This window comes from Garra rufa, chromosome 17, assembly GCF_049309525.1.
Source record: "Garra rufa chromosome 17, GarRuf1.0, whole genome shotgun sequence".
Taxonomy (NCBI): Eukaryota; Metazoa; Chordata; class Actinopteri; order Cypriniformes; family Cyprinidae; genus Garra; species Garra rufa.
In genome coordinates, this window is record NC_133377.1 from 16,887,909 (window position 1) to 16,915,175 (window position 27,267).

General features: G+C 37.7%; 1 protein-coding gene across 1 annotated transcript; it reads right to left on the minus strand.

Moving 5' to 3' along the window:
- On the minus strand, positions 1-25,316 carry hivep3a (HIVEP zinc finger 3a). Its single transcript, XM_073822503.1, has 6 exons — positions 21,543-25,316; positions 20,000-20,139; positions 10,130-10,305; positions 8,399-8,500; positions 6,414-7,081; positions 1-927 (listed from the first exon to the last, which is right to left on the minus strand). The coding sequence occupies exons 1-6, from the start codon at positions 25,314-25,316 to the stop codon at positions 355-357; spliced, it is 5,433 nt and encodes a 1,810-aa protein (XP_073678604.1). The 3' UTR covers positions 1-354.
- Between the last annotated feature and the right edge of the window lie 1,951 nt (positions 25,317-27,267).

The window sequence follows — 27,267 nt, forward strand, 5'->3', positions numbered from 1 at the left end:
CTTAACAAAAATGTGTGACTGGTTACGATGCTCAGTGCTGCAAAAACAAAAAAAAAAATAACAACACATCGGAGTATTATGATGCAATATGAGCAGATTTAAACGTAATGGCAAAATCAACACTTTTCAATCATTTACACATTACAGCCATACTGTATTTAGTTTAATTGTGCAGGGGCAGTTTTCCCCCATTATCTTTGCATTTTTGTTCATTTTGCCTCAATCCCCAGTTAATTCCCGATAATGTCAGATCACAAAGAGCTAAATTAAATATTGTGCCTATCATGCAGATTTATAACGACACACATGTGCATAAATAATGACAACATCTTCATTTTTAGCTGAACTTCTCCTTCAACACTTAGCGTCCATGGATGTTCTTGATCCGTCTACCGGCTGAGCTTTCTTGGGACTTCGAGAATGCTTTCTGTTATTTCTTTGAGAGATACTCTTCCAGGTGGTCATGGGAACACTGGAAACCTCCCTCTTTTTTGACACGAGCTCTGCTTGAACCACTCCCCGAATCTGCTCCTTGTCTTCATCGGTGGAAGCGTCACTCTTTGAGCTCATCTCCACCGCAGGCTCCGTGAACACTATCAGCTGATTTCTACGATGAGGAACTTCACCCGCAGGACTCCCGTCGGCCCTTTTCTCCTTCGTCAGCACAGTGACCGTCATCTGGGCCACGCTGTGGTTCAGAGATGCGCTTCGGAGCAGCATATTGGAACGTGGCTGCACCATCTGGATCCCGCCGATGGGAATGGTGAGGCTGAGGTTGGGAATCATCACCTGGGGCTGCGAGTGCAGGGGCAGGTGACTTAACACGCGCTGGCCTTCCCTGGGCTGCGTGTTCCTGGAGAGACGCCCGTGTGCCGGAGGCCAAGACTGTGTCATGCTGGTCCTTCTCTGAGGACTGTGTGTTTTCTCCTTAAGAGCCAGAAAGACATATTTTAGAGAATTCACCAAGTGGTTTTGTTGCATATTGTGACCACTAGCACAGTCATCTTTATTCTAGGCAAAGGACGTTATTTCTAAACTGTGTGGTGAGTCTTGTTGTGCGGCTATAGCTATAGATAGTCCTGGTTCATCCCAAATGTGTATTTCGGACAGTAGATGGTAAACAGACGTGTGTGTATTTAAGTTCAACTGTGAGTTCATGGTTTAGTATCTAAGGTTTTGGCTTTAATTGTATGTAAAGAGCAGCAGCCTGACTTCTATTTCTAATAAAGGTGTGACACTAAAATAAGCACACAGTGTGCTTTTGCAATCAGGATATTTGTTTTGGATGTTTATCTTGGATATATTTGTCTGTCTTGTTTTCAGACTAATTACGTTTTTGTGCGTTAATAAAAATCTTTCTAGAAGCGGACTTAAACAAACTCAGACAAAGAAAGAAGCATCTATATGTGTAGCTATTAAGACTAGAAACCCACAATTTACTCACTACTGAAACATGGCTGTTAAAACAGATGGTAAGGGGTTACATGGTTCAGTCTAAGAAACTATATATATAAATTCTGTTTATCCCTATATTTCTGCAGTGTGTTTTATAAAATAATGACCTGAACTTTCTAACATCAAAAAAGCATTACATGGTTTGGACAAACTTAATTTGGACAACTTTAAAGGTGATTTTCTTAATATTTCGATTTTTTTGCACCCTCAGATTCCAGATTTTTAAATAGTTGTATCTTGGCCAAATATTTGAATATACTAACAGACCTAACTTTCAGATGATGTATAGATAAATAAATAAATATTACAGACATACAAGCAGATAGATAGATAGATAGATAGATAGATAGATAGATAGATAGATAGATAGATAGATAGATAGATAGATAGATAGATAGATAGATAGATAGATAGATAGATAGATAGATAGATAGATAGATAGATAGATCATGTAAAGACAGACAGACAGACAGACAGGTAGCTAGACAGACAGACAGACAGACAGACAGATAGGTAGATAGACAGACAGGTAGATAGACAGACAGACATACAGACAGGTAGATAGACAGACAGACAGACAGGCAGATAGACAGACAGACAGACAGACAGACAGGTAGATAGACAGACAGGCAGATAGACAGACAGACAGACAGACAGGTAGATAGACAGACAGACAGGTAGATAGACAGACAGACAGGTAGATAGACAGGTAGATAGACAGACAGACATGTAGATAGACAGACAGGTAGCTAGACAGACAGACAGACAGACAGGCAGATAGACAGACAGACAGACAGACAGACAGACAGACAGGTAGATAGACAGGTAGATAGACAGACAGACATGTAGGTAGACAGACAGACAGACAGACAGACAGACAGACAGATAGGTAGATAGACAGACAGACAGACAGACAGACAGACAGACAGGTAGATAGACAGACAGACAGGTAGATAGACAGACAGACAGGTAGATAGACAGTAGGGGTGTGCAAAGCAGCCGGTATTTGTATCTGTATTTGTATTTGTTGAGGGGGGAAAAGTATTTGTATTTGTATTTGTATTCGAGTAAAATTCAAAATAGATAGATAGATAGATAGATAGATAGATAGATAGATAGATAGATAGATAGATAGATAGATAGATAGATAGATAGATAGATAGATAGATAGATAGATAGATAGATAGATAGATAGATAGATAGATAGATAGATAGATCATGTAAAGACAGACAGACAGACAGACAGGTAGCTAGACAGACAGACAGACAGACAGACAGATAGGTAGATAGACAGACAGGTAGATAGACAGACAGACATACAGACAGGTAGATAGACAGACAGACAGACAGACAGGCAGATAGACAGACAGACAGACAGACAGACAGGTAGATAGACAGACAGGCAGATAGACAGACAGACAGACAGACAGGTAGATAGACAGACAGACAGGTAGATAGACAGACAGACAGGTAGATAGACAGGTAGATAGACAGACAGACATGTAGATAGACAGACAGGTAGCTAGACAGACAGACAGACAGACAGGCAGATAGACAGACAGACAGACAGACAGACAGACAGACAGGTAGATAGACAGGTAGATAGACAGACAGACATGTAGGTAGACAGACAGACAGACAGACAGACAGACAGACAGATAGGTAGATAGACAGACAGACAGACAGACAGACAGACAGACAGGTAGATAGACAGACAGACAGGTAGATAGACAGACAGACAGGTAGATAGACAGTAGGGGTGTGCAAAGCAGCCGGTATTTGTATCTGTATTTGTATTTGTTGAGGGGGGAAAAGTATTTGTATTTGTATTTGTATTCGAGTAAAATTCAAAATAGGTGTAAAATCCTGTTGTTTTTTTGTGCGTTACACTTATAATTTACGTTATAGTGTAAGTATTCTTTAATTATATCCATTATAATAATTATGTATATGCAATATTGGTTGATGCTTTTGAACATGTAACAAGGAACGCCATTGAAAAGAAAATAACATAACAGCCATTACCTCATCCATGGTTAAACCAACAACTAATAAAATACCATTGTGAACATTATGAACCCCACCACCACCCATCCTTGTTGGAGGACGCTGAACAGACAGAATAAAAACAAATAATACTTAAAAGAACTGTTCTTCTTCTGAATGAACTTCTTTACCGTGGCGTCTGCCGATGCTAAGCAACCATGACCTGATCTCTCAATGAAGACTCGGAAACTTCAGCAAAGCATAAATGGATTTCCAGCATTAAAAATCGCTTGCAGTAGCTCTGCTATTAAATTTATTTTAAAATGGTTATCCCTGTACAGATATGATAAGCTGTTCCTCCAACTTGGCTGTTTTTCAATGTTATTAAGGGAAAGGGTGAAGCTGATTGGTTGGTTCTGGTCACATGACCTGCGCTGCACTTGTGGCATTCTGAAAAGTTGAGATGTATTTATCTGGATGCGGCGCAGACGCGCCTGGAAAAAACGAGCACGTAGCACTGTGTCGCTTCCATCGCTTCCATTATGAGCGCACATACCGCTCTTCTACATGTGAAACAACAAACTTGAGCGCGCATATGACCGGCCCCTAATGGAATAATCTCCCGATCAAACTCTGCTTCCCAAAAGCTATAAACTGCCTCCAGAACCCAGTTAAGGTACAAAAATCTATTCAACAAAAATTGTGATGCAGTGAAGTCTTTTTTCACCCAGCCGAGTCTTCTCTGTTGCTGTGTGGAGCAGCCTGTGTCAGTCACCTGGATGTCACTCACTCACTCACTCATGCGGGCATGCACTGACTGCGGTCTCATGAGGAAACGCAGCTTTTTGATATAAAGTTTTTCTTGTTCCCGAATACAAATATTTCTTTAAAGTATTTGTTCGAAATAAGTATTCTTAAAAAACACGCTATTTGTGTCTTTCCGAATACCGTATTCGGGTTCGGCTCCACCCCTAATAGACAGGTAGATAGACAGATAGACAGACAGGTAGATAGACAGGTAGATAGACAATCAGACAAACAGACAGACAGGTAGATAGACAGACAGACAGATAGACAGGTAGATAGACAGAAAGACAGATAGACAGGTAGATAGACAGACAGACAGGTAGATAGACAGACAGACAGACAGACAGACAGACAGACAGACAGGTAGACAGACAGACAGACAGACAGGTAGATAGATAGATAGATAGATAGATAGATAGATAGATAGACAGACAGACAGACAGACAGACAGACAGACAGACAGACAGACAGACAGACAGGTAGATAGACAGACAGACAGACAGACAGACAGGTAGGTAGATAGACAGACAGACAGGTAGATAGATAGATAGATAGATAGACAGGTAGATAGACAGAAAGACAGACAGGTAGATAGACAGACAGATAGACAGGTAGATGGACAGAAAGACAGACAGGTAGATAGACAGACAGACAGGTAGATAGACAGATAGACAGGTAGATAGATAGACAGACAGAAAGACAGACAGACAGGTAGATAGACAGACAGACAGACAGACAGACAGACAGACAGACAGGTAGGTAGATAGACAGACAGACAGACAGACAGGTAGGTAGATAGACAGACAGACAGATAGATAGACAGACAGACAGACAGACATACAGACAGGTAGATAGGTAGATAGACAGACAGGTAGGTAGACAGATAGACTGGTAGATAGACAGAAAGACAGACAGGTAGATAGACAGATAGATAGACAGACAGACAGACAGACAGACAGGTAGATAGACAGACAGACAAACAGACAGACAGACAGGTAGATAGGTAGATAGGTAGACAGACAGACAGACAGACAGACAGACAGACAGACAGACAGACAGGTAGATAGACAGACAGACAGACATACAGACAGACAGGTAGATAGGTAGATAGACAGACAGGTAGATAGACAGATAGACAGGTAGATAGACAGAAAGACAGACAGGTAGATAGACAGATAGATAGACAGACAAACAGAAATACAGGTAGATAGGTAGATAGACAGACAGTCAGGTAGACAGACAGACAGGTAGATAGGTAGACAGACAGACAGACAGACAGACAGACAGACAGACAGATAGACAGATAGACATATAGATAGATGATAGATAGATAGATAGATAGATAGATAGATAGATAGATAGATAGATAGATAGATGATAGATAGATAGATAGATAGATAGATAGATAGATAGATAGATAGATAGATAGATAGATAGATAGATAGATAGATAGATAGATAGATAGACAGATAGATAGACAGATAGATAGGTAGATAGACAGAAAGACAGACAGGCAGATAGACAGGTAGATAGACAGAAAGACAGACAGGTAGATAGACAGATAGATAGACAGGTAGATAGACAGAAAGACAGACAGGTAGATAGACAGATAGATAGATAGACAGGTAGATAGACAGAAAGACAGACAGGTAGATAGACAGATAGACAGACAGACAGGTAGATAGACAGATAGATAGACAGATAGATAGACAGACAAACAGAAATACAGGTAGATAGGTAGATAGACAGACAGTCAGGTAGACAGACAGACAGACAGACAGGTAGACAGACAGACAGGTAGATAGGTAGACAGACAGACAGACAGACAGACAGACAGGTATTTAGACATACTACCTATTTAGTAACGATCATGTCCCATAAAGATATTTTGTAAATTTCCTACCATAAATAATAGACCTTAATTTTTGATTTGCTAAGAACTTCATTTGGACAACTTTTAAGGCGATTTTCTCAATATTTCAGATTCCTCAGATTCCAGATTTTGCCAAATGTCCTATCCTAACAAACCTAACCAGCTTTCAGATGATGTATAAATCTTAATTTTAAAAACTGACACTTATGACAGGTTTTGTGGTCCAGGGTCACAAGTAAGCCAGAAAAATCCTATGTAATTCAGTAAGACAGAGCTACATAAAGACACTCACCGGTTTGGTCTTGAGGTTTAGTCTGTTGGGCGAGGCTTTTGTTGAATCTCTGCGTTTACCAGCTTGGTACTGAATAGTCACACTGGCTCCAACGGTCAATGCAAGTGGACAACTGGGAGACAAAGGCTGTCTGGGGGACAGGGCTCTAATGGGGGACACCCGTCTCTCTGGGAACGACGAGGCTGGCCGGATTGAAAGAGACAAAGAGGACAGACAGGACGACGGAGAGAGTCTCGGAGAGGGACAGCGTAGAGGGGACAAGTCCCGTCCAGGAGACTGCGGTAAAGCAGGGGACATTTGCAGGCCAGGAGATAGACTGCGGATGGGGGACGAGCACTTCCCTGCGGCGGGTTCAAGGTGTGGAAGGGTTACAATAGACTTGGTGGTCTTTGGAGAGGAAGCTTCTCCATAGTGGCTCGGTTTTCGGGGGCTCATGCTGACCGGCGCTTTGGGATGCTGTTCCCAGCCTGGGTTCGACAGGCCTGAGACGTCACAGGAGCCAGGAGCGTCTCTGGAGAGAGACGGGGTCTTAGACGACGAGGAGGAGCACGAAGCTTGTTCATCACCTTCATCATTGTCATCAGGCTCGTCCACATCTGTCTCTTCTGCATCTGAGAACTGATGCTCCTCCACCAGCTCCGTCTCGAGGAAATGCTTATCACAGTCACCTACGATACAGGACAGTGACTCTATCAGCACTTATTTGACACAATTAATTATTAATTATACCCCCCAAAAAAGACAATAAAAATCATGCCCGACCATATTTAATCCATATGCCAACAATCCATTGTATCCACAAATGCTGCTATATGCAATTATTTGCAATTAATATGATTAATTATATCATATCATCAGAATCATACAATTTGATTTGATCTTTTTTTTAAATAAAACTGACAAAGTTTTAATGCTTTTAGCTAAGAGAACTTTGAAAAGACAGAAAGTTTATATTATGAATATGTAAATGAAAATATATGTGTATACACAATTAAATTTATTCTATATTTTAAATTATTGCTATTTTTTTTTACTTTCAATTAATTATAAAACCTTTAAAAATGTATCATGGTTACCACAAAAAATATTAAACAACACAACTGTTTTCAACACTGACAATAATAGCAAATCTTCTATAAAATAAAAAATGTAAAAAATTTTCAGCATATTAAAATGTTTTCTGAAGGGTCATGTGACATTTGAAAATATATTCAGATAGACAACAGTTAATAACTGTAATAATATTTTACAATATTACTGTTTTTACTGTATATTTGATCAATTAAATGTAGCTTGGGTGAGCAAAACTGTATTACATAATTTTTTATTACACATTTCACTGTAAAATGATTGTGATATGAATAGTAAAATACTGTTAAAATGCTATTGTAAAAACCCATTAACTGGTTAACGGTAAGTTCCCTTACTATATACGGCAAAAAACTGTAATAGACATTTAACATATAATTTTACAGTAAAATACAGTTTTTGGAAGTTAAAAAGAATATTTCATTTGAAAAACTTTTCACATTTAAAGATCATACAATCCTCATCAACAGTGACATTAAAACATATTTTAGGCTTAATATTAAAAAAATGTGCATTGTGCACAAGTAGTACTCCAAATAAAGTTGAATTACAAGTCTCAAGCGGTATGTCAGTAATCATGTGAATAGATTTGAACTATTCTTAGTATAAAATAAATGCATTTTAAATCTATGACTTTTTTTTTTTACTAGGGATGTTACATCTAATGTTGATAAATAAATGTTAAATGTATTATTTTAGTATCATGTGTGTTACCATGATGTTGTTTAGTATTTGTGTGAATGACATTGGGCACCTTCTAGATATATAGTAGTATTTCTTTTACCATACATTTTACAGATTTCTTTTTACAATGTATATATACATTTTTATATAAAATAAAATACATTTTGAAGCCTTTCTCTTATCAAAAGTTCCATCAATTCTTTTTTTCTTACCTCCCTCATCTGTCTCAAGCTCACACTGGACTGGTCCTGGAGTAGTTCCCTCTGGACATCTCTTCCCATGAGCCTTTGACTTCATATGTTTAGTTAGATTCCCTGAGGAAAACAGTTTCATCATGGGAACACAAAAGAAAATAAAAAACTTATTTATATCAGCTGCATCCCTGTGAGAGTACAGGTGTAGACTTAGTTAACCATGTGCACACTGTATAAACAACATCTGATGTCATAGAACTAGTCATATTATAACATCTGATATAAACCCCTATCTTTCTTGTGTTTACAACATTTCTAACTGAAACCAAATATTTAAAAGACAATAAATGAAACTAAAAAATGTTCTCTTTAAAAGGGTCCTATTATGCTTTTTCACTTTTTGAATTTTAGTCAGTGTGTGGTGTGTATGTTTGGGCATAAAAAACATCTACAAAGTTACAAATCTCAAAGTCCACTCCAAAGGGAGATAATTAGTTTTTTTAAAAATCCAGTTTTCAAGAACTACAACAAACGGCTCCTTTGGACTACTGCGTTTGTTTTCTGGACGCTATGATGTCACAAAGCTCATTTGAATATCGTTCAAATAAATCCCGCCCACGAAAATTCAAATCATTAGCGGGTTTGGAGGGATGAAGTGCCTAACTTCGCCTAACTTTAGCGATATAGCATGGGCAGCCACTTCTGGGACGCTTCAGCAAGGCTTGTATAAACGCAAGCATTGACTAAAGTGTCCGCGAACTGCTCCAGTAGCTGTGCTGGAGCTGCACCGTTGACGTGTGCGGTATAGAGGGTTGAAACACATGGGGAGCCACAGCTGATGTAAACACAAGCATTGACTAGAGTGACTATCATTGGTTGATGCGTCGATTTATTCATCATACAGAGTAGATAGCTTCACTAGCTTTATGCAGGAGCTGGTTTCGGGCATGTAAATAATTACATAAATTAACGCAATAATGATAATACCAAGTATTGGCGATCTCGCAGGCTGGCGATAGGACCAACACTACTGTAGCGTATTATTTACTCACTATCCATGCATCCCAGGTGTATATGACGTCCTTCTTTCAGACGAATGCAATCTGAGTTATATTAAAAATAATCCTGGCACTCCCAAGCTTTAGGACGGCATAGACAAGTGTTTCTCTCCATCAGTCCAAAATAAGTCGATCCATAATAAAAAGTGTCTCACATGGCTCCGAGGGAGTCCGTAAAAGCTTCCTTTAGCGATCCGATGTGTTTTTGTAAGAAAAATATGCATATTTAAAACGTAAGAATCTCTTTAATCTAGCTTGCGCTAACAGTTGTACACATAACTTGCTTCTTTGGGAAGGGGCGTGGCAGGACTGAAACACCATCTAGCTGTTCGCCAATCGCAATGCAGTGGGACTGCTAACCAATCACAACACATTTCAAATTTTCGAAAGGCGGGCCTTCATCCAACCTGGAACGAATCGAGACATTTGTGCCAGCCTGGGGAGAAAGCTATTGTAATAATGTAAATTATGTGAAAAATAATGAGTTTTACGAACCACCAAGCATGAGAGCATGTTCTAGTGCACTCCCAAAACAAAATAAAGACTTTGTAAACGAGCATAATAGGACCCATTTACACATACTAACTTTTTATCTAATTAATACATGTCTATTAGTAATATTAATGAAATGTATTTTGGGCAAACAGGGACTAAAAGCCACTGCATTCCTCAGCTGAGCAGCATACAGTACCTTTGGTTTTAAAGGCGAAGTTGCAGTGCTGGCAGACGTAGGGCCGAGCGTCCGTGTGCAGTCGTATGTGTTTGCGCAGCATGCTGGGTTTCTTACAGCGTATTCCACACTCTTCACATACATATCGCCCCCTTCCACGACCACGGACATACACGTACTCCTCACTCGACCTGTAGCTGGAAAACACAACAGAACAGCTGAAAGAGCATGTTGTGTGAACCTTTACTGGGGTTTACCCAAGATCACCAGTCACTGACAGATAACACATTAAATATTAAAGTGAACTACTTAAATCTCAATAAAGTTTTTATTGAGATTTATACATTACATGAAAGTTGAACAATTAGGCTTTTCACTGGTGTATGGTTTGTTAGAATAGGACAATATTTGGCAAAAAATACAACTATTTGAAAATCTGGAATCTGAGGGTGCAAAAAAATTGCCTTTAAAGTTGTCCAAATGAAGTTCTTAGAATTGCATATTACTAATCAAAAATTAAATTTTGGTATATTTGCGGTAGGAAATTTACAGTTTATCTTGGAACATGACCTTTACTTGATATTCTAATGATTTTTGGCATATAAGAAAAATCAATAATTTTGTCATTTTAAGTATATTTCTGATAAGTATATAAAGCACATTTCTGAGAAGTACATAAAAGTAGACTGGAAGTATACTTTCCTATTTTAAAGTTTAAAACAAGTATACTAATAGCACACTTGAATAAACTTCTTTTTCGTAAGGGTATTTGCACCATATCTTTCTCTGGCAGGAATAATAAGCGCAGTATGCTAGTATGCAATTCCAAATTCAGCAAATATTTGAAACATTTTCGTGAACTAACCCTTTAAGTGGCTGAAACGAGTGCAACAAAAATTGAAATCATATCAGCAATACTACCAATATTTATCCACTGTTAAACAAACAGAATGGAACAGAAAGCAGCACATGTAGGCTGACGCTGAAACTGCAAGTTCTCAACATCACCTCTAGGTTAATTAAAATAGCAGCGGAGCATAGCCTCTGGGCTGGAATATGTACATAAAGAGGCCTATACATTGATCTCACAGGTCTGTGTGGGAGATCTGATCTCCAATCTATAGCACCTGCAAGCTACACATTTAAAGGTGTTCTTAAACAGCATGATATGTTTGGCACAGTCCTTCTTTCAGACACCACACGTACATATATATCCATACACACCCCTCCGGCTACCCACACCCACACACACACAGTAGCCTGGCTGGGTATCCACCCTGTTTGTGTCCAGAAAGTCCCAAAACGGGGCCTCCACTTGACCTCAAACAGAGCGCCATTTATAATGTCAAGAAGTAGGGCCCCCCTCCCTTCCGACCCCCTTCACCACCACCCCCGGCTCAAACATGGGGTTCTTGCAATGCCGCTCTGTGCCCAGAGTCCGGCCGGCTGTGCCAATGCAAACAGCTGAGAGGGGGGAAACCCTGGACCCAACCAGATGCTCATAACCAATAACATGAGTACAAATCAAGAACTGTGTGCCAGCTTTCTTAAAAATAACAGCTATAATAGAGTTCAGTTTTGGGGGGTTTAGTGTTTTAGGCCCTGCAGCTATTTAATCTGTGGTTGTGTATGATATTTCCCCAAGTAACAGACTACTGTTCTTCACACAGTAAAAATTGTCCAATAACAAATGTCATTCCAAACAGTTCGAAAGTTTGGGTTCAGTACGATTTATTTATTTATTTTTTGACATATTAGAGTCAAATGTTTTTACATTTTACATTTTACATAAGTCATTTTGTCACTTTTTTTCCCCCATTTTATGGGGGAATAAAATGTATAATATCAAGCTAATTATCTATGAAAAAATCCCTCTGTAAAAGCCTTCAGGATATAGACAGGAATAAAAATGTAAAGTTTGGTGTTTGTAAGTGCTACTGAAGTGAAGATTTATGGCTCAGTGTAGAAGAAAAAACTCATTTTAAGAAAACGGCCTTTGAAAATATGGATTGTAATTGAAATCTATTGGCACAAATCGATAAAGTGCAACAAATGAAACACTTAACAGTGTCTTTTGGGTGTTTTCTTTACACAAGTCTGAAAAAAAAAAAAACACTTTATGAACAAGCAAAAAGCCCAAAATCTCAAACTTGACAGGTGCATGAAAAATCAATCAAAAACATTTTTTTTTATCAAAAATACAGTAAAAACTGTAAAATTGTGAAATATTATTACAGTTTAAAATGACAGATTTCTATTTAAATATATTGTAAAATGCAATTTATTCCTGTGATGCAAAGCTGAATTTTCAGCAACATTACTCCAGTCTTCCATGTCATGAATATAATCAATAAAAAGTTTAAAAGAACCACATTTGTTCAAAATAGAAATCTTTTGTAATAATATCCCTTATGTGTTGTTAGGGACGTTTTCGTCCACTGAGGGGTACTGTTGAGTCTTAATTTGGCCACAACTTTTTCTCTGTTAAAGCAAATGGAATGATTTTTGGTGACTAATCTTATTTTGATACATATTTTGGGAAAATGCTTTGAAATTTTTCAAAAACTCAACAGTACACTGTGGGCAAATTTACTACCCTTTCGTTATGTTATGTTAAATCTGATGCTGCGCCAAAACTAACAATGCATGAAAGCCAATGTTCTTACTAATCTTTCACATGTCCAAGACTGTTAAAAAGGTTAAAAAAAATCCAGGCCACAATTACCTTTTATATTGAAAATTAGTAATTTTGTGTTTTGTTTTTTTTTCCCAAAATCAGTGACATCATTTAGGAATTTGGCAATTAAAGAGTTAAAATCCTGAATTTTTTTTTAACATTTAGTATTTTTGAGCAGGACTGAGGTTGATTAATAGATTTATGCAAAAAAAATTGAAAAAAATATTTATCTGATACATTTTTACAGCAGTTTAAAGTAGTGGCTGTTTTCAGCCACGAAACATAACGAAAGGTTGTAAATTGAAACAATGCACAAGGGATATACACTACTGTTGAAAAGTTTGGGGTCAGAAAGAAATTAATACTTTTATTCATCAAATATATGTTAAATTGATAAAAACTTTTGTTTGTTAAAAACAAAATATTTTCTGATATTCTGGTGTCTTGTGTCTACACTCTTAAAAATAAAGGTGCTTCACAATACCATAGAAGAAACTTTTTTGTCTAAATGGTTCCATAAAGAACCTTTAACATCTGAAGAAACTTTTTGTTTCACAAAATGTTCTTTGTGGCGAAAGAAGGTTCTTCAGATTATAAAAAAGTAAGAAAGAGATGGCTCTTTAAACCAAAAATGGTGTACACTCTTAAAAATAAAGGTGCTTTAATGGTTCTTCACAGTGAAGAACCATTCAGTCAAAGGTTCTTTAAAGATCTCTTTCTTACCTTTTTAGAATCTGAAGAACCTTCTTTCACCACAAAGAACCTTTTGTGAAACAGAAAAGTTCTACAGATGTTGAAGGTTCTTTATGGAACCATTTAGACAAAAAAAGGTTATTCTATGACATCGTGAAGCACCTTTATTTTTATAAGTGTAGGATATGACTTATGTCCACCTTTACCATCTGCCAGGTCTAAGAAAAAACATGATTTGATGTTAAATTTAGATTTTTAGGATGGATGTGAGTTAAGTTATGCACTTAAGTTCAATACTCAATGCCTAAAGAAAGAGCTTAGTTTCCTTTCACAGAAACTTACATGTAAAAAATCATTACATGCTTTAAGTGGGGATAAATCATGCAGAAACCACATAATTAACCCCAACCTGAAACACTAACTAAATCCGTTTTCTAAACTTTCACGCAAAATCACTCGGCTCATACATCAACTTAAACCTCAGAGCTTCCATTTTAAAATTCGCAAACCACCTTAACCACCTTCAGACTTCAGGAATGTGTCCTGAACCCTGTTTAAGATACTTGGATGGTGGAAGAGCACAGCCAAATAATGAGTCAATTTCATGGCTGCTGTGAAGAGTATGTTGTGTGTTACAAGTGCCATCATTCCTCAGAAACACCACAGATGGTTGTTTCTAGGAAGACTTGTGCCTGTAAAGCGATCTCAGTCACGACACACTACATAACCTTGAAGAATTACATTTCTTTCTAATAGTGGTGTGTATGATGTCTTATGTATTTCATTTAAGTCTGAAGCCAGACTCATTCATAGTTCTAATTCATAGCTCAGATTATTTTATTATATAGAGTTCCCTCTTTCATTAAAAATAACCACTTACTCCAATGAACGACTTTTAGATAGCTCAGAGTGTGCTTCAGATTTTATGCATATTCTAAGGTATTTGAACTGAGCGTGTCGTAAATTTCATCATTAGCAAAGTATGCACATACTTTTTCATGCGCCTTATTTTTTATTTCTTAATTTATTTATTTCTGCAATTTCTGATTGAATTATTATTAATTTTTAATAATAATTATTAATATTTAGACTTTATTCTTGTCATTTTGACTTTATTCTCAAAATATTTAGACTTTATTCTCTAAACATTTCGACTTTATTATCATCATTTCTACTTTATTCTCAAAATATAAAAACAATATTTTTGTAATTTCGACTTTATTATTGAAATATTTTGACTTTTTTCTCTTAACATTTCGACTTTATTCTCGAAACATTTTTACTTTATTCTCGTAATCTGAACTTTATTATCGAAACATTTCAACTTTATTTTCGTAATTTCTACTTTATTCTCAAAATATTTAGAATTTATTCTCTAAACGTTTAGACTTTATTCTTTATTCTCGTATTTTGAATTATTAATATTTTGACTTTATTCTCAAAATATTTAAATTTTATTCTTATAATTTCGACTTTATTATTGAAATATTTCAACTTTTTTTCCTAACATTTAGACTTTACTCTCGAAACATTACAACTTTGTCCTCGAAACATTTTGATTTTATTCTTGTAATCTGAACTCTATTCTCGAAACATTACGACTTTATTCTTGAAACATTAAGACTTTATTCTCGAAATATTTAGACTTTATTCTCGTAATTTCAACTTTATTCTCGAAACATTTCGACTTTATTCTCGTAATTTCGACTTTATTCTCTAAATATTTCAACTTTATTCTCGAAACATTTATGCTTTATTCTCAAAGCATTACGACTTTATTCTCGTAATTTCAACTTTATTCTCGAAACATTTCGACTTTATTCTCGTAATTTCGACTTTATTCTCTAAATATTTCAACTTTATTCTCGAAACATTTATGCTTTATTCTCAAAGCATTACGACTTTATTCTCGAAACATTACGACTTTATTCTCGTAATTTCAACTTTATTCTCGAAACATTTCGACTTTATTCTCGTAATTTCGACTTTATTCTCGAAACATTTATGCTTTATTCTCAAAGCATTACGACTTTATTCTCGTAATTTCAACTTTATTCTCGAAACATTTCGACTTTATTCTCGTAATTTCGACTTTATTCTCTAAATATTTCAACTTTATTCTCGAAACATTTATGCTTTATTCTCAAAGCATTACGACTTTATTCTCGAAACATTACAACTTTATTCTCGTAATTTCAACTTTATTCTCGAAACATTTCGACTTTATTCTCGTAATTTCGACTTTATTCTCGAAACATTTATGCTTTATTCTCAAAGCATTACGACTTTATTATCGTAATTTCGACTTTATTCTCGAAATATTTCAACTTTATTCTCCACACATTTACGCTTTATTCTCAAAACATTACGACTTTATTCTTGAAACATTTAGACTTTATTCTCGTAATTTCAGCTTTATTTTTGATAGCAGAGTGTGCTTCACATTTTATGCATATTCTAAGGTATTTGAACTGAGCGTGTCGTAAATTAGCAAAGTATGCAAATTTCATGCACCTTATTTTTTTATTTATTAATTTATTTATTTCTGCAATGATTGGTTTGTCCACAAGGTGGCAACACCAACAGTCCAAAAAGAAATGGATGAGGTGTGACAAAAACAATTGACATCCACGTTGTTAGCTACAAGATACCCGTAACTCTAGTTTAAACCAGTACAAAGACATTTTTATCACTCATAACTTCTAGACAGTACGACAGCGTTTTAGTGCTATGTTAAAAAATAAAATAAAAAACTAAGGTTACGAGATTAAAGTCATAATATTTCAAGAATGATGTCTAAATTACGAGAATAAAGTCAAAATATTACAAGAATAAAGTCAAATATTTTGAGAATAAAATCAAAATATTTTAAGAATGAAGTCGAAATATTTTGACAATAAAGTCAAAATTATGAGAATAAAGTCAAAGTGTTTATTCTTGTAATTTAAACTTTATTCTCGAAATATTTAGACTTTATTCTTTTAATTTCGACTTTATCCTCGAAATATTTCAACTTTATTCTCGAAACATTTAGATTGTATTCTCAAAACATTTAGGCTTCATTTTTGAAACATTTAAACTCTATTCTTGTAATTTCGACTTTATTCTCGAAACATGACGACTTTATTTTAGTCATTTCGACTTTGTTCTCAAAATATTACGGCTTTAATCTTGCAATTATTATTATTTTTTTTATATATGGCACAGAGTAGCTGCGTTAAGAGTAGCGCAGACCTTCTAGTGCGCATGTGCTAAACATGTGTTTGTGCACGCTTTCAAATGAAGTATACTTTGATGGGCTATAGCCCAAAGTATACATGGTTTTTAACACATTTGCATACAGTATGCAGATGACAATGTGCATTATGTAGTGTACAGTATGTGTGCCCTAGCACGCACAGTCAGATTTTCTAATCAAATGTACAATTGAATGTGATTGATTTTTTTTTGCACAAATTAGTTTGCCCACAAGATGGCAACACTGGCTCAGACCATTGTTTCACAATTGGAAAAAAAAATGGAAGAGACAGAACAACAACATCGAAATACTGGAGATGGCAACAAGATGCACACACTGACAAGCACGAATGCAAAGGGGGTTGCCAGGCCCCTGCTACTCTAGTACGAATTTAACTGATCATAACTGGACAAACATGAAAATTTCTAGAGTGCATATGTCAAGCCCTAAAGTACCTGATTGTTCTTTGTATGCACAGCTCGCATGCGTCTTAAAATGTTTTTGCGCTAATTGGTTTGTCCACAAGGTGGCAACACTAGCTCTATAGAAGCCCGTTTTCAACACTATAAAAATTTTTTAAATATAACTGCGACTTTTTATCTCATAATTCTGACTGTTTTGCTCACAATTGGGAGTTTACATCTTGTAATTCTTGTAATAATTAAATTATATAAACGGAAAAAAAAATCTGTATAATGAGAAAAAGGTCAGAATTGCAAGATATAAAGATTTTATATTAAAAGTACTAAAAGCACAAAGCTTCTTGCTATTATTGGGTGGCTGGTGCACTACAAATAGGCCTAATGAATGCAATCGATGATGTGGCCTGGCAACTTCTCCTGGTGCTCCCAATCCGGGTCATTTGCATATGCAGGCTATACTCTCAAAATAGTATAATGTTAATTGCTACAATTTAATTCTCATAATTTCGACTATCCCAAAACATTACAAGTTTATTCTCACAATTTGACTTTATTCTTGAAATATTTAGACTTTATTCTTGTAATTTTGACTTTATTCTCAAAATATTTAGACTTTATTCTCAAAACATTATGACTTTATTCTCACAATTTCGACTTTATTCTCGAAATATTTAGACTTTATTCTTGTAATTTTGACTTTATTCTCAAAATATTACGACTTTATTCTTGCAATTTCGACTTTATTCTCTAAACATTTAGACTTTATTCTCAAAACATTTAGACTTTATTCTCGAAACATTATGACTTAATTCTTGGACCATTTTGACTTTATTCTCTAATTTTGACAACTCACAATTGTGAGTTTATATCTCACAGTTCTGAGACAAAAACTGTGATAAATTTACAGTAGAGAAAGAAATGGATTAAATGGGAAAATAACAAATTACAGGAGACAACAACAGATGCCCGTGTTGACAAGCATTTGTTTAGAGGGTTATGAGAAACCTGCAACTCTAGTTTAAATGAGTACAAATAAATCGTATTACATTTATGTGTCATCTGTGTTCGAGTAAGGTAATAAATTCAGTATACTGAAGGTTATGCGTTCAGCTGTGTGCATATACGCTAAGTGCTTGCACCAAAATCAAAGTATGCTTTCTGATTTAGACAAGTGGTTTTCAATGAATGGGTCACAGGTCTGTTTTGACTGGATTGCAAAATGCCAAATGCCATGCATCCAATTAAAATGTGCCCAAACGATTTCACTCAGACTACATTAAATAGGGGTTCAACTGCAACAAGGGTTAAAACGGTTTAACCCGCGGCCACATTAAACTTTACCTTGTCTTTCACTTATAAGCATACGGACATGGGAGAATGGATACGCAAGCTAATGCACAGCTGCACAGTCTGCTGCAAACAAATAAATGTCAAGTTTTGGTGAACTCTGATCTGCAAATGCATATGACGAGAAAACATGACCAAAAAGTAGTGGAGTCTTCACATTTCAAATTATTATTTGTTATCTCTGAATGAGTAATTATAAAAACAGAAGGATAACATCCTATCCTGTTCATCGTAGTGTCCAAAGAAAATCTGAATGTTCAAAGTTTAATATAACCATGGCTTTATGCTAACCACAATGTTCTGTGCAGTGAATTATTAGCTGTCGAAAACCTTTTACTTTTATACTACAAACAGTTTTGGTACTGTGCTTGGTTGCCAGTTAGAATATGGGTATTGAAGCAAATCCAGTTGAAAACCACTGGCATGAATTTCTCAGATGATGGTTTTTCATTCATATAAAAACACCTCAAAATATGAGTGTACTGCATCTTGGCCATCTCCATATGCCTTCAGCTCAATGACCAAAATCATTGATGCAGTATGGTGTAAATGGGACTCTGTGGGGTTCCACAGGAAGTGACCGCCAGGCTAGGTAGTTTCCTGGCTCGGGCTGTGTAACAGACGGTCCGTGTTGGCTCTGACAGCCAACCGATCTCCTGCAGCGGGGCAAGAACAACACTGCTCAAAATACTGACAAACTGGTGACAGAAAGCCACCATATATACAGTATGAGCAGGGTGCACAGTGCAGGAACTACCACAGAAATAATGAACTCTCAGATGGATGAGAAGGGAAAAACCACTGCTGCTGCATCTATGCCAGTATTAAAGGCCATATTAGCCATTTCCGCCACTGTATAAAAACAATTGGTAAAAACAAAAGGTATTTTTATCCCACAATTCTCATTTTTTCTCCATATTGCATGATATACACTCACAATTGCAAGAAATTAAGTCAGAACTATGAGTTGTGGTTCTCGCAATTCTTTGTATTTACAAGTTTATATCTCACAATTTTTACTTTTTGTAAAAATTCTGACATCTTTTCTCAGAATTGGTAGTTTATATCTTGCAATTCTGACTTTTTCTTATAATTGCGAGTTTGAAACTGAAGAAAATGGCAATAACAATTCACTACTCAAATAAATGCAAGAGAGAACACTAATCACAAATAAATGCAACAGAAGATGAATTGCAAATTAGTATGCAAATATTTCAATGACATTATTACTTGTTTTCATTTTGTATTGCCAAATAAGCCTAACTTTAGTAGTACTAACTATTATAAGTATACTGTTTACATTAAGCACATAGAATACATATGAATTAAGTATCTACAGTATCTTGGTTTTTGCTGAATTGTTTGAAGAAAATGGTGAATAAAAGCAACAAAATAAGTATTTATATACAACGCTGCCTTGCAAGCACTGTAGCTATGATATGCTGCAATCATCTACATCATCACATTGTTATGCATTGCATTTGTGCAAGTGTTATGCATTAATATGGGCTTACCCTCCTTCACAAATCTGAACCCGTGAGCTGTATTTGGAGGTAGATAGTTGATCCTCCTTCTCCTCCGTGGTTTCCTTTTCTACCTCTGTCAACTCAGCTTGCTGGGCTTCATTCGGTTCTGTGGGCTGAGTGGCATGTACCTACACTCGAGAGAGACACGGGCAAGTTCACCAACCCTATTCCGGGTGCCCAAGGAGACAGAGATGGGGGGGAAGTCTCATTCAACATTTTCCAGATAGGATTAGAACTGATTTACTATTACGTTGTTGTATCAAGAGTAAGTTTAAAGGGAACCCCAGGTATTGAGACTTGTATGGCTTAATATAACGTAATCAAGGTCCCTTACTCAAAATATGTAGTAGAAAAATTTATGTTATTTAAAAAAATCCACATTGTTACATCGCCATTATTTTGGTGATGTAAAATGGTTGCACTCTGTGAGCTACTGGCACTACCTGTTGCTATTTTTACCACAACACAACTCAGAAAATAAAATACTGATCCAATGCCATGTTGTGTGGCTTGTGGTTGTATTTTCAGTCGAAGGGCAACAAGAGAAGTAATGCAAGTCTTCACTGCTTTCTTAGCGAAAAGAAGAGGACAAAAGAATGGGAAGATGCCTGCAGATGAATAAAACTTCTTAAAGACCAGCGTCTTTGTTCTCTCCACTTCAGCCCTAATGCCAGACCACAGCTACTGAAAGAGCTTGCAAATGGCAGAGACAAGAAATGCTAGATGCCATCCTGGCAGAATGTTAACATGCCAACGCTTGTCATTGCACAGCAGCCACTGAAAGAGTTTTTCAGCACGGATTTCACTCAATATCTGGGGGTGTTTACACTCTTTGTGGGGAAAATCCAATGGTGATTGTCCTATTCGGAAGGGCTCATCCCTATGCCCTAATCCCTTCAAAGGGTTTACCCTCCGGAGTGAAAGCTTTAAAGGGTGTAGGGGACCAAACAACTGTTTCTTGAAGTGCCCTTCTGCATCATCATCCTGTGCCCATACAGAATCTACGCAAAGGATCATGGGGGCCCAAAGTGTCCATGAGTTGTACCCTTCAAAATCCTTCATTCAGAAGGGCCTTTTGAAGTGGCTAGTTTTGAGCACTTCAGTTTGGAACAACACTTTAATATGGCAGCCGATGTGGATTTTTTAAATAACGTAAAGCTTTCATTGGTTTTCTACTACGTTAGAGACATCATTTACATTATATTAAGCCATACAAGTCTTAAGACTTTTAAGGGGTTCCCTTAAAAAATACCTTTTATATTACTAAAACACTAATATACATTTTTAAATGCTGAGCTAAACAAACATAAGCCCCCAAGTTAATAAAAACAATGTCAGCCAACATATCGCATATCAATAATTTTCCCTGTTAGAAGTTAGAAGCGTTCAAGCTGTTCTGAGTACATGGTAGCTGGTTAAATGACTAATACCTTGGAGCAGCCAGAAACCAGCAACCATGTTCTAAAACACAGATACAAATGTAAGAATTTTCATGCATTGACTGGATAAATTCAAGAGTTGTTACATTTACCTCAGTCACGTTAGGCTCTTGGGAGTCAGGTGTTTCTTGTTCCCTTTCCAGAGAGGGTGATATGGCTGCCATGGTGTAGATGGGTGCTGCATGTCTCTGGCTGCAGTGCAACAAGGCTAGCATGTCCTTGCTTGTCAGGCCAGGAGGGTATGGGTTGCGGGTACTTGTAGACCATGAGGAATAGACTGAGTTGTGTTGCTCACTCTGTATGGACGGATTGGGCTTTATGTAGTTTAGATAGCACCAGCTAAAATTAAGGTTAGTGTTAAGAGTTGGAAATGGTGGTTCTTTGTGTTCTATAGGGAAAATGACACTTTGCTCACCAAGTCCTTCTTCCTTCTTGCATTCGATTAACACTTTATCATTTCCACCTTCATTTTCCTGATTGTCCTCCTCCTCTTCTTTCACTCGTTTTTGTTGTTGCTCACTTTCTGGGCTAAACTCCTCTCTGCTTGTGGGGGACAGCACACGTTTGGTTGCGCCAGCACTTACTGATTTGGATCCATCGGATATTGGATGTTGGTCCATAATTTCAAACTTTGAGGGCAATGCAACTGTACTGACTCCAGAGCAGCAAGGTTCCTGAGGCCTTGAGGCAAATGTTTGTGAAACTGTAGTATAAATTGAGCCTACATAATGTGGAAGGTGTGAATTAAGACGGACTGGAATTCTCTGGGCTGGTAAAGGTCTCAAATGTTCTGGATTTGAAGTAACATCAAAACCAAGATTCTGATGGTGATAATGAGTGAGGTATGGTTGGTTGACCCTTGTATCAGAACTCACCAATTCATTCTCCACTGGAATTTCGAGCTTGAGTCCTGTCGACATTGAGGAATAATGAGCTCTGGCAGCACCTGATGCACAAAGCAGACTTCCCACTGTTGTGGGCTGGTCAGTATGTATCAATGGGGTCAACTGCAATGCATTCTGCTGGACATTCTCAGATAAAACATGCTGTGATTGCATTATCTGCTTCTCACCAAATGAGTGTACAGTATTGCTCAAAGTCACAAGATGGGTGGTGGTTGGACTGTAGGAGGTGCCTGGGCTATAGCTAGGCAATGTAGTAGCCCTTTGAGTGGGAGAACTGGTGTTGAAGACTTTAGACGATTGGTCTTCCTCCTCAGGTTCCCTCACTGCACTATGCCTCATTAGAAGGCATTTTCGCCTTTCTCTCCATCCTGCAGGGGTTCGATCTGGAGACAAACTACTGTAGTCAAATGACTTACTGCGAGTTTCTGTAATAAGGTTCGCATGTTGAGGAACATGGGGTGCCTGCTCAGATGCAGAGCGCCTCATTTCTCGGTGAGAACTTGTAGGAATTGTCAAAGTATGTGTGGCTCTTGATCTCCTAGTTGGTGTTGTATCTGCATCACCTTTGCAAGCCTCTTCAAATGAAGCTGATCGACTGGAGGTATGAGACACACAACTGTCTTGACTTGGACTGTGAGGCAAGGACATCGATTCAAAGCTTGAGTCCCCTGATGACTGGGCAGCTTCTGCGAGACGAAGACGTTTCTTTTTAGGCGGTAACTTCTCAATTGGAAGTTGGGCCAAAGATGGACTTCTTTGGGGCCATTGAAACTCACTGACTTTTTCAACGTCCTTTATTATAGTTGGAGGGGGTGATACTGCCATGGTGTCTGTGTTTGAATCTTCAGTGACCAGGATTTCTGGCACTTGGACATTGTGTTGGCGTACAAGTTTACGGAAGGATGGTTTAGTTGCCTGCTGCGTTGATTGTGAGTAAGGAGAACAGTGAGAGACATCATGAGAGTGAGAGATCTCATCTGGTCCAGAGGTTTTTAAAGTACTATCATGTTTCTCAAATGAACTAGTATGCTGTATGACAGATATTCCTTTCAAAGCACTTTCTGTGCCATGTTCTTGACCTACTTCAATAGTACCTTTAATAGGCTTTTCACAAGATGGTGTATATCCTTTGAGTGGTATATAAGAAACAGAGGGTAAAGAAGGATCTTCAAGTTCAATACTCTCTTCTTTCCTTCTTTTTCTAAATGCAAAAGCACCAGGACGAGTTGTGAGTGTTCTTGTTGGTTCTTCCACTTGATAGCCTTGACTTTCAGTTGGTTGAGAAATATGAACCGTGCAGCATTGTTTGTGTGTTTGATATCTCTCCCAGTCGTTTAAAACTATACCACATGCATCACAATCAAAAGGCTCTTGTTTCTGACTGGGATCAGGCACTGTAGAAACTAAGGAATGAAATGGTGAGCTGGAATAGGATTGTTCCTCCATGGTCATTTCAGCACCTATGGGCAATTCAATGGCAGGCTGTCGTCGTAGCATACCATGACGCCGATTCTGAACTGGTTGCTCATCAAAGGACTGGCTAAGGCGAAGGCTACGAGAAGTTTCAGATGCATCACTAACACCTGCATCTGAAGGCATAGAGTGACTTCTTATAAGAGGAGCAGTGGTGGTTGGGTCAGCTTGCTGGATAGTAAGAGAATGGTGCTGAAATTTCTCACAAGGTACACCAAGAGTAATAGAGCCACTGCTCTTTGCATTCAAATCTATTTCTTTTGGACTGTGAAGAAAGGACTCTTTAGAAGAGGTTGCCTTCACTTCTGTGCTGCTTCTTCTAGAGAGTGAGAACCTTCTGGGTTTGACACTGTCAATCTTACTGGTGTCTACCACAGCCTCATTGATGGTGATGAGTTTAGTTATGTGGTCTATAACTTGCTTTTTAGGCACAGTGAATGGGATTCTTTTCCCTTCTTGCCCAGCAGGATTGCCATGTTGTTCATGAGCAGTCCTTTGTAAATGACCAAGGCGACCGAACTTTCCAAGGATGACCTCTGCATAGCTTTTGGCACTTGTGTTTGGTGGACTATCTTGAGAGACTTCCGTGCTCTCAGATCGAGAGAAATAGCCAGACTCTGTGCTACCTTTGCTACTTAGACCAAAAGACGAGGACGCTTCATCAGATGATCCTATAGGTGTTCGTCTTCCTCTGCTAAGTCTCATTGCAAGTCTCTTTTTAACTGCATGGGAGTCTTCTATACCTTGTAGCTGTCCCTCAGAGGACTTTTCTGTGACATTTGACTTTTCAATAGACGTTCTTTGTTTTTCTAAAAAGGATGAGGGTTGGCTTTCTTCATCTGATTCTGTAAGCGGCTCCTCTGAACAGCTTATACCTGGTCCCTCTGTTTTTGCAGTCAGACCAGCTTTCACCCTATGAGTGTGGGACTTTCTGTGCTTGTAAAGGTTACTTTTAGTCTTGAAGGAGAACCCACATGGTGCACAGGGGTAAGGTCTCTCTCCAGTGTGGGATCGAATATGTTTCTGAAGCACACTAGGTTTAGCACAAGCCCGACCACAATATGAGCACACATACTTTCCGGGCTTTTGAGGTTTGCGCTCACGTTTTTGTCTAGGTGTACCTTCCAGGGCCTCATCCATGGAACTAGATGGTACAACTGATACAGCTGAGGATGAAGCTCCAGGTGGCATTTCACTAGGCTGCCTCATCTTAGCATCAAGACATTCAGAACTTCCAGATGCCCTCTGTGATGTTCCCTCTTCAACAGTGTCTGTCTCCTGAGCAGTTTTCCTCTGTAATCGGAGACGTTTTCTCTCAATATTAAGATGTTTTTGCTGTTGTGCATGTTGCTGCTGGGTGACAACCTTGTTCTGTTCATGATACTGCGGGATTGAATGTGACTGGGGGCTGTCCACTGGAGTCTCATTCTGGTTTTCTAAACCTCCAGATTGCTCCCCTGTGGTCAACTGGCTATGCAAGGCCTCCATAAAATGGGATGAAAGCTTGAGGTACTGTTTATTCCAGACTGTATGAATGATCAATTAATTTATGACCATTCAGAGCATCGCATATTACTTTGTTCCATGCATGGATTGTACAGTTTTGGAGCATTTTGTATACATTATTGCTTAATGTGAAAAGAGCTTTTTCAAAGGAACTGTATGAAACACAACTAAATTTTTTCAGTTTTTCAGTTAGAGGAAATTCCGCCTCTTCTGTGCCTTGTTCTTTCTTGTCCTTGGAAATCCATGGCAATTATGTTTTTCCATGAATGCTTTCAAGTCCGCGTATTCTGCAGATGCTTTATGATGATCCACTTCAGAGATTTAAATTCTGGGAAATATCAGAAAACAACAGAATTAGTCACTGTCAATTCAATGTAACAATTGCTAATAAAATACAATACACAGCCCATTCTATATTCATATGTGCAGCAACACTCAGAACCTTTAGAGCAGGGGTGGTGAACGTCGGTCCTGGAGATCCGCAGCCCAGCAGAGTTTTGCTTCAACCCTAATCAAACACACCTGAACAACCTAATCAAGGTCTAAAGGTTTACTAGAAAGATCCTGGCAGGTGAGGTTTAAGTTCAGTTCCAACCCTGATAAAACACACCTGAACCAACTAATTAATCTCTTAGGTAGCACTTGATAATTAGAGACAGCTGTGTTGGAGCAGGGCTGGAACTAAAGTCTGCAGGAAGGTAGATCTCCAGGAACACGGTTGAGAACCCCTGCATTAGAGCATTCGCGCAAATACATATGTGAACATTAGAAAGATGTCACCTGCCTCGTCCTGGATCAACATTTCATTTGGTAACATTAGGCTGTTTTGATTTTTATAATGATTAATGTTTGATGATTGCATTATTTTTCATAAGCATTCGCTTACACATGCAACCACTTGTTTCTGATCATTCTTTGGCATGTTGTGATCCAGACATTTAATACTCTTTCAGAAGATGCGTAATAGCGCCTTCAACACTGTACACAAATGAAAACACTGAAAACTCCATCAATGGCAGTGAAATTATGTCAATGGTGGGGAAAAATTTCACAAACTACATCTAATGGGATTGTTGCTAACCTTCTTCCTGTTCAGTTATAACGGTTGTTCACTTTGACTGTTAAAACTAAACAAATAAATCATTTAAATGGACTAAAGACAACATTACAAGGCATTAGAGCTTCTATAGGTGTCTGTGCATGTGCATATAAAAAGAGAGAAAAGGGCTTTAAGTAGTACGTACTGAAACAAAGAGTGAAGATACTTTGGTATTCTTAACAAAAGCACAATTTAAGACAGCACTGATGTTTATGAAAATAAACTCTGACACTGCTTTCACTAGAACACAATAAGGAATTAGACATCCCACTCACTGACCAGCTGGTATTGGCACCCACGCTTTGCTTTAGGGGGCGGTTAGGTGTGGAACCACAGGAGATCCTGCTGGTACATATCAAAATCACTGCCAACTATACATTCCAGCACAATTCTTGTGTGAATGCAACTCTAAGTGTTCACAGGCTTCCAATTATAGTGAAAACAGAACATATTGACAAGTGTATGAATGTTGTAGTGTGTATACATATTATTGCATTGAGTGTAGCAAAATATTACATCCAACCAATTAACCAATACCATTGAAACCCCCAACAAATCTTTGTGTTGTAACAAGAAAAGCACTGTTGAAACAATAAGATATGCACCTCGGTTTTAACCAAAACAAGATAAAACTGCCTGGGTTGTATTCACATGTCATTCTTTGGCTCACGGTTTGCTGGGTTTGATGAGGATATGTAGGTCGGACGGATAGTGTAGGAGGCCTAAAACATGGTGCTTGTCTGGACTTGGATGTGAGTCAAGCAAGCATTCATCTCTCTAGAACCACCTGTTCTGTCCTCCCACTCAAAAACACTGGCGACCTTGAATCACAGA

What these genes read in the sequence shown, in the direction of transcription:
- hivep3a (XM_073822503.1), bottom strand. Translation starts at nt 25,316, where the DNA reads ATGGAGGCCTTGCATAGCCAGTTGACCACAGGGGAGCAATCTGGAGGT. An exon ending in GTTCAGATTTGTGAAGGAGG is followed by an intron (nt 10,306 to 19,999) that starts GTAAGCCCATAT and finishes TGTGTTTTCCAG; the next exon opens with CTACAGGTCGAGTGAGGAGT. An exon ending in GCTTGAGACAGATGAGGGAG is followed by an intron (nt 7,082 to 8,398) that starts GTAAGAAAAAAA and finishes CCTGTATCGTAG; the next exon opens with GTGACTGTGATAAGCATTTC.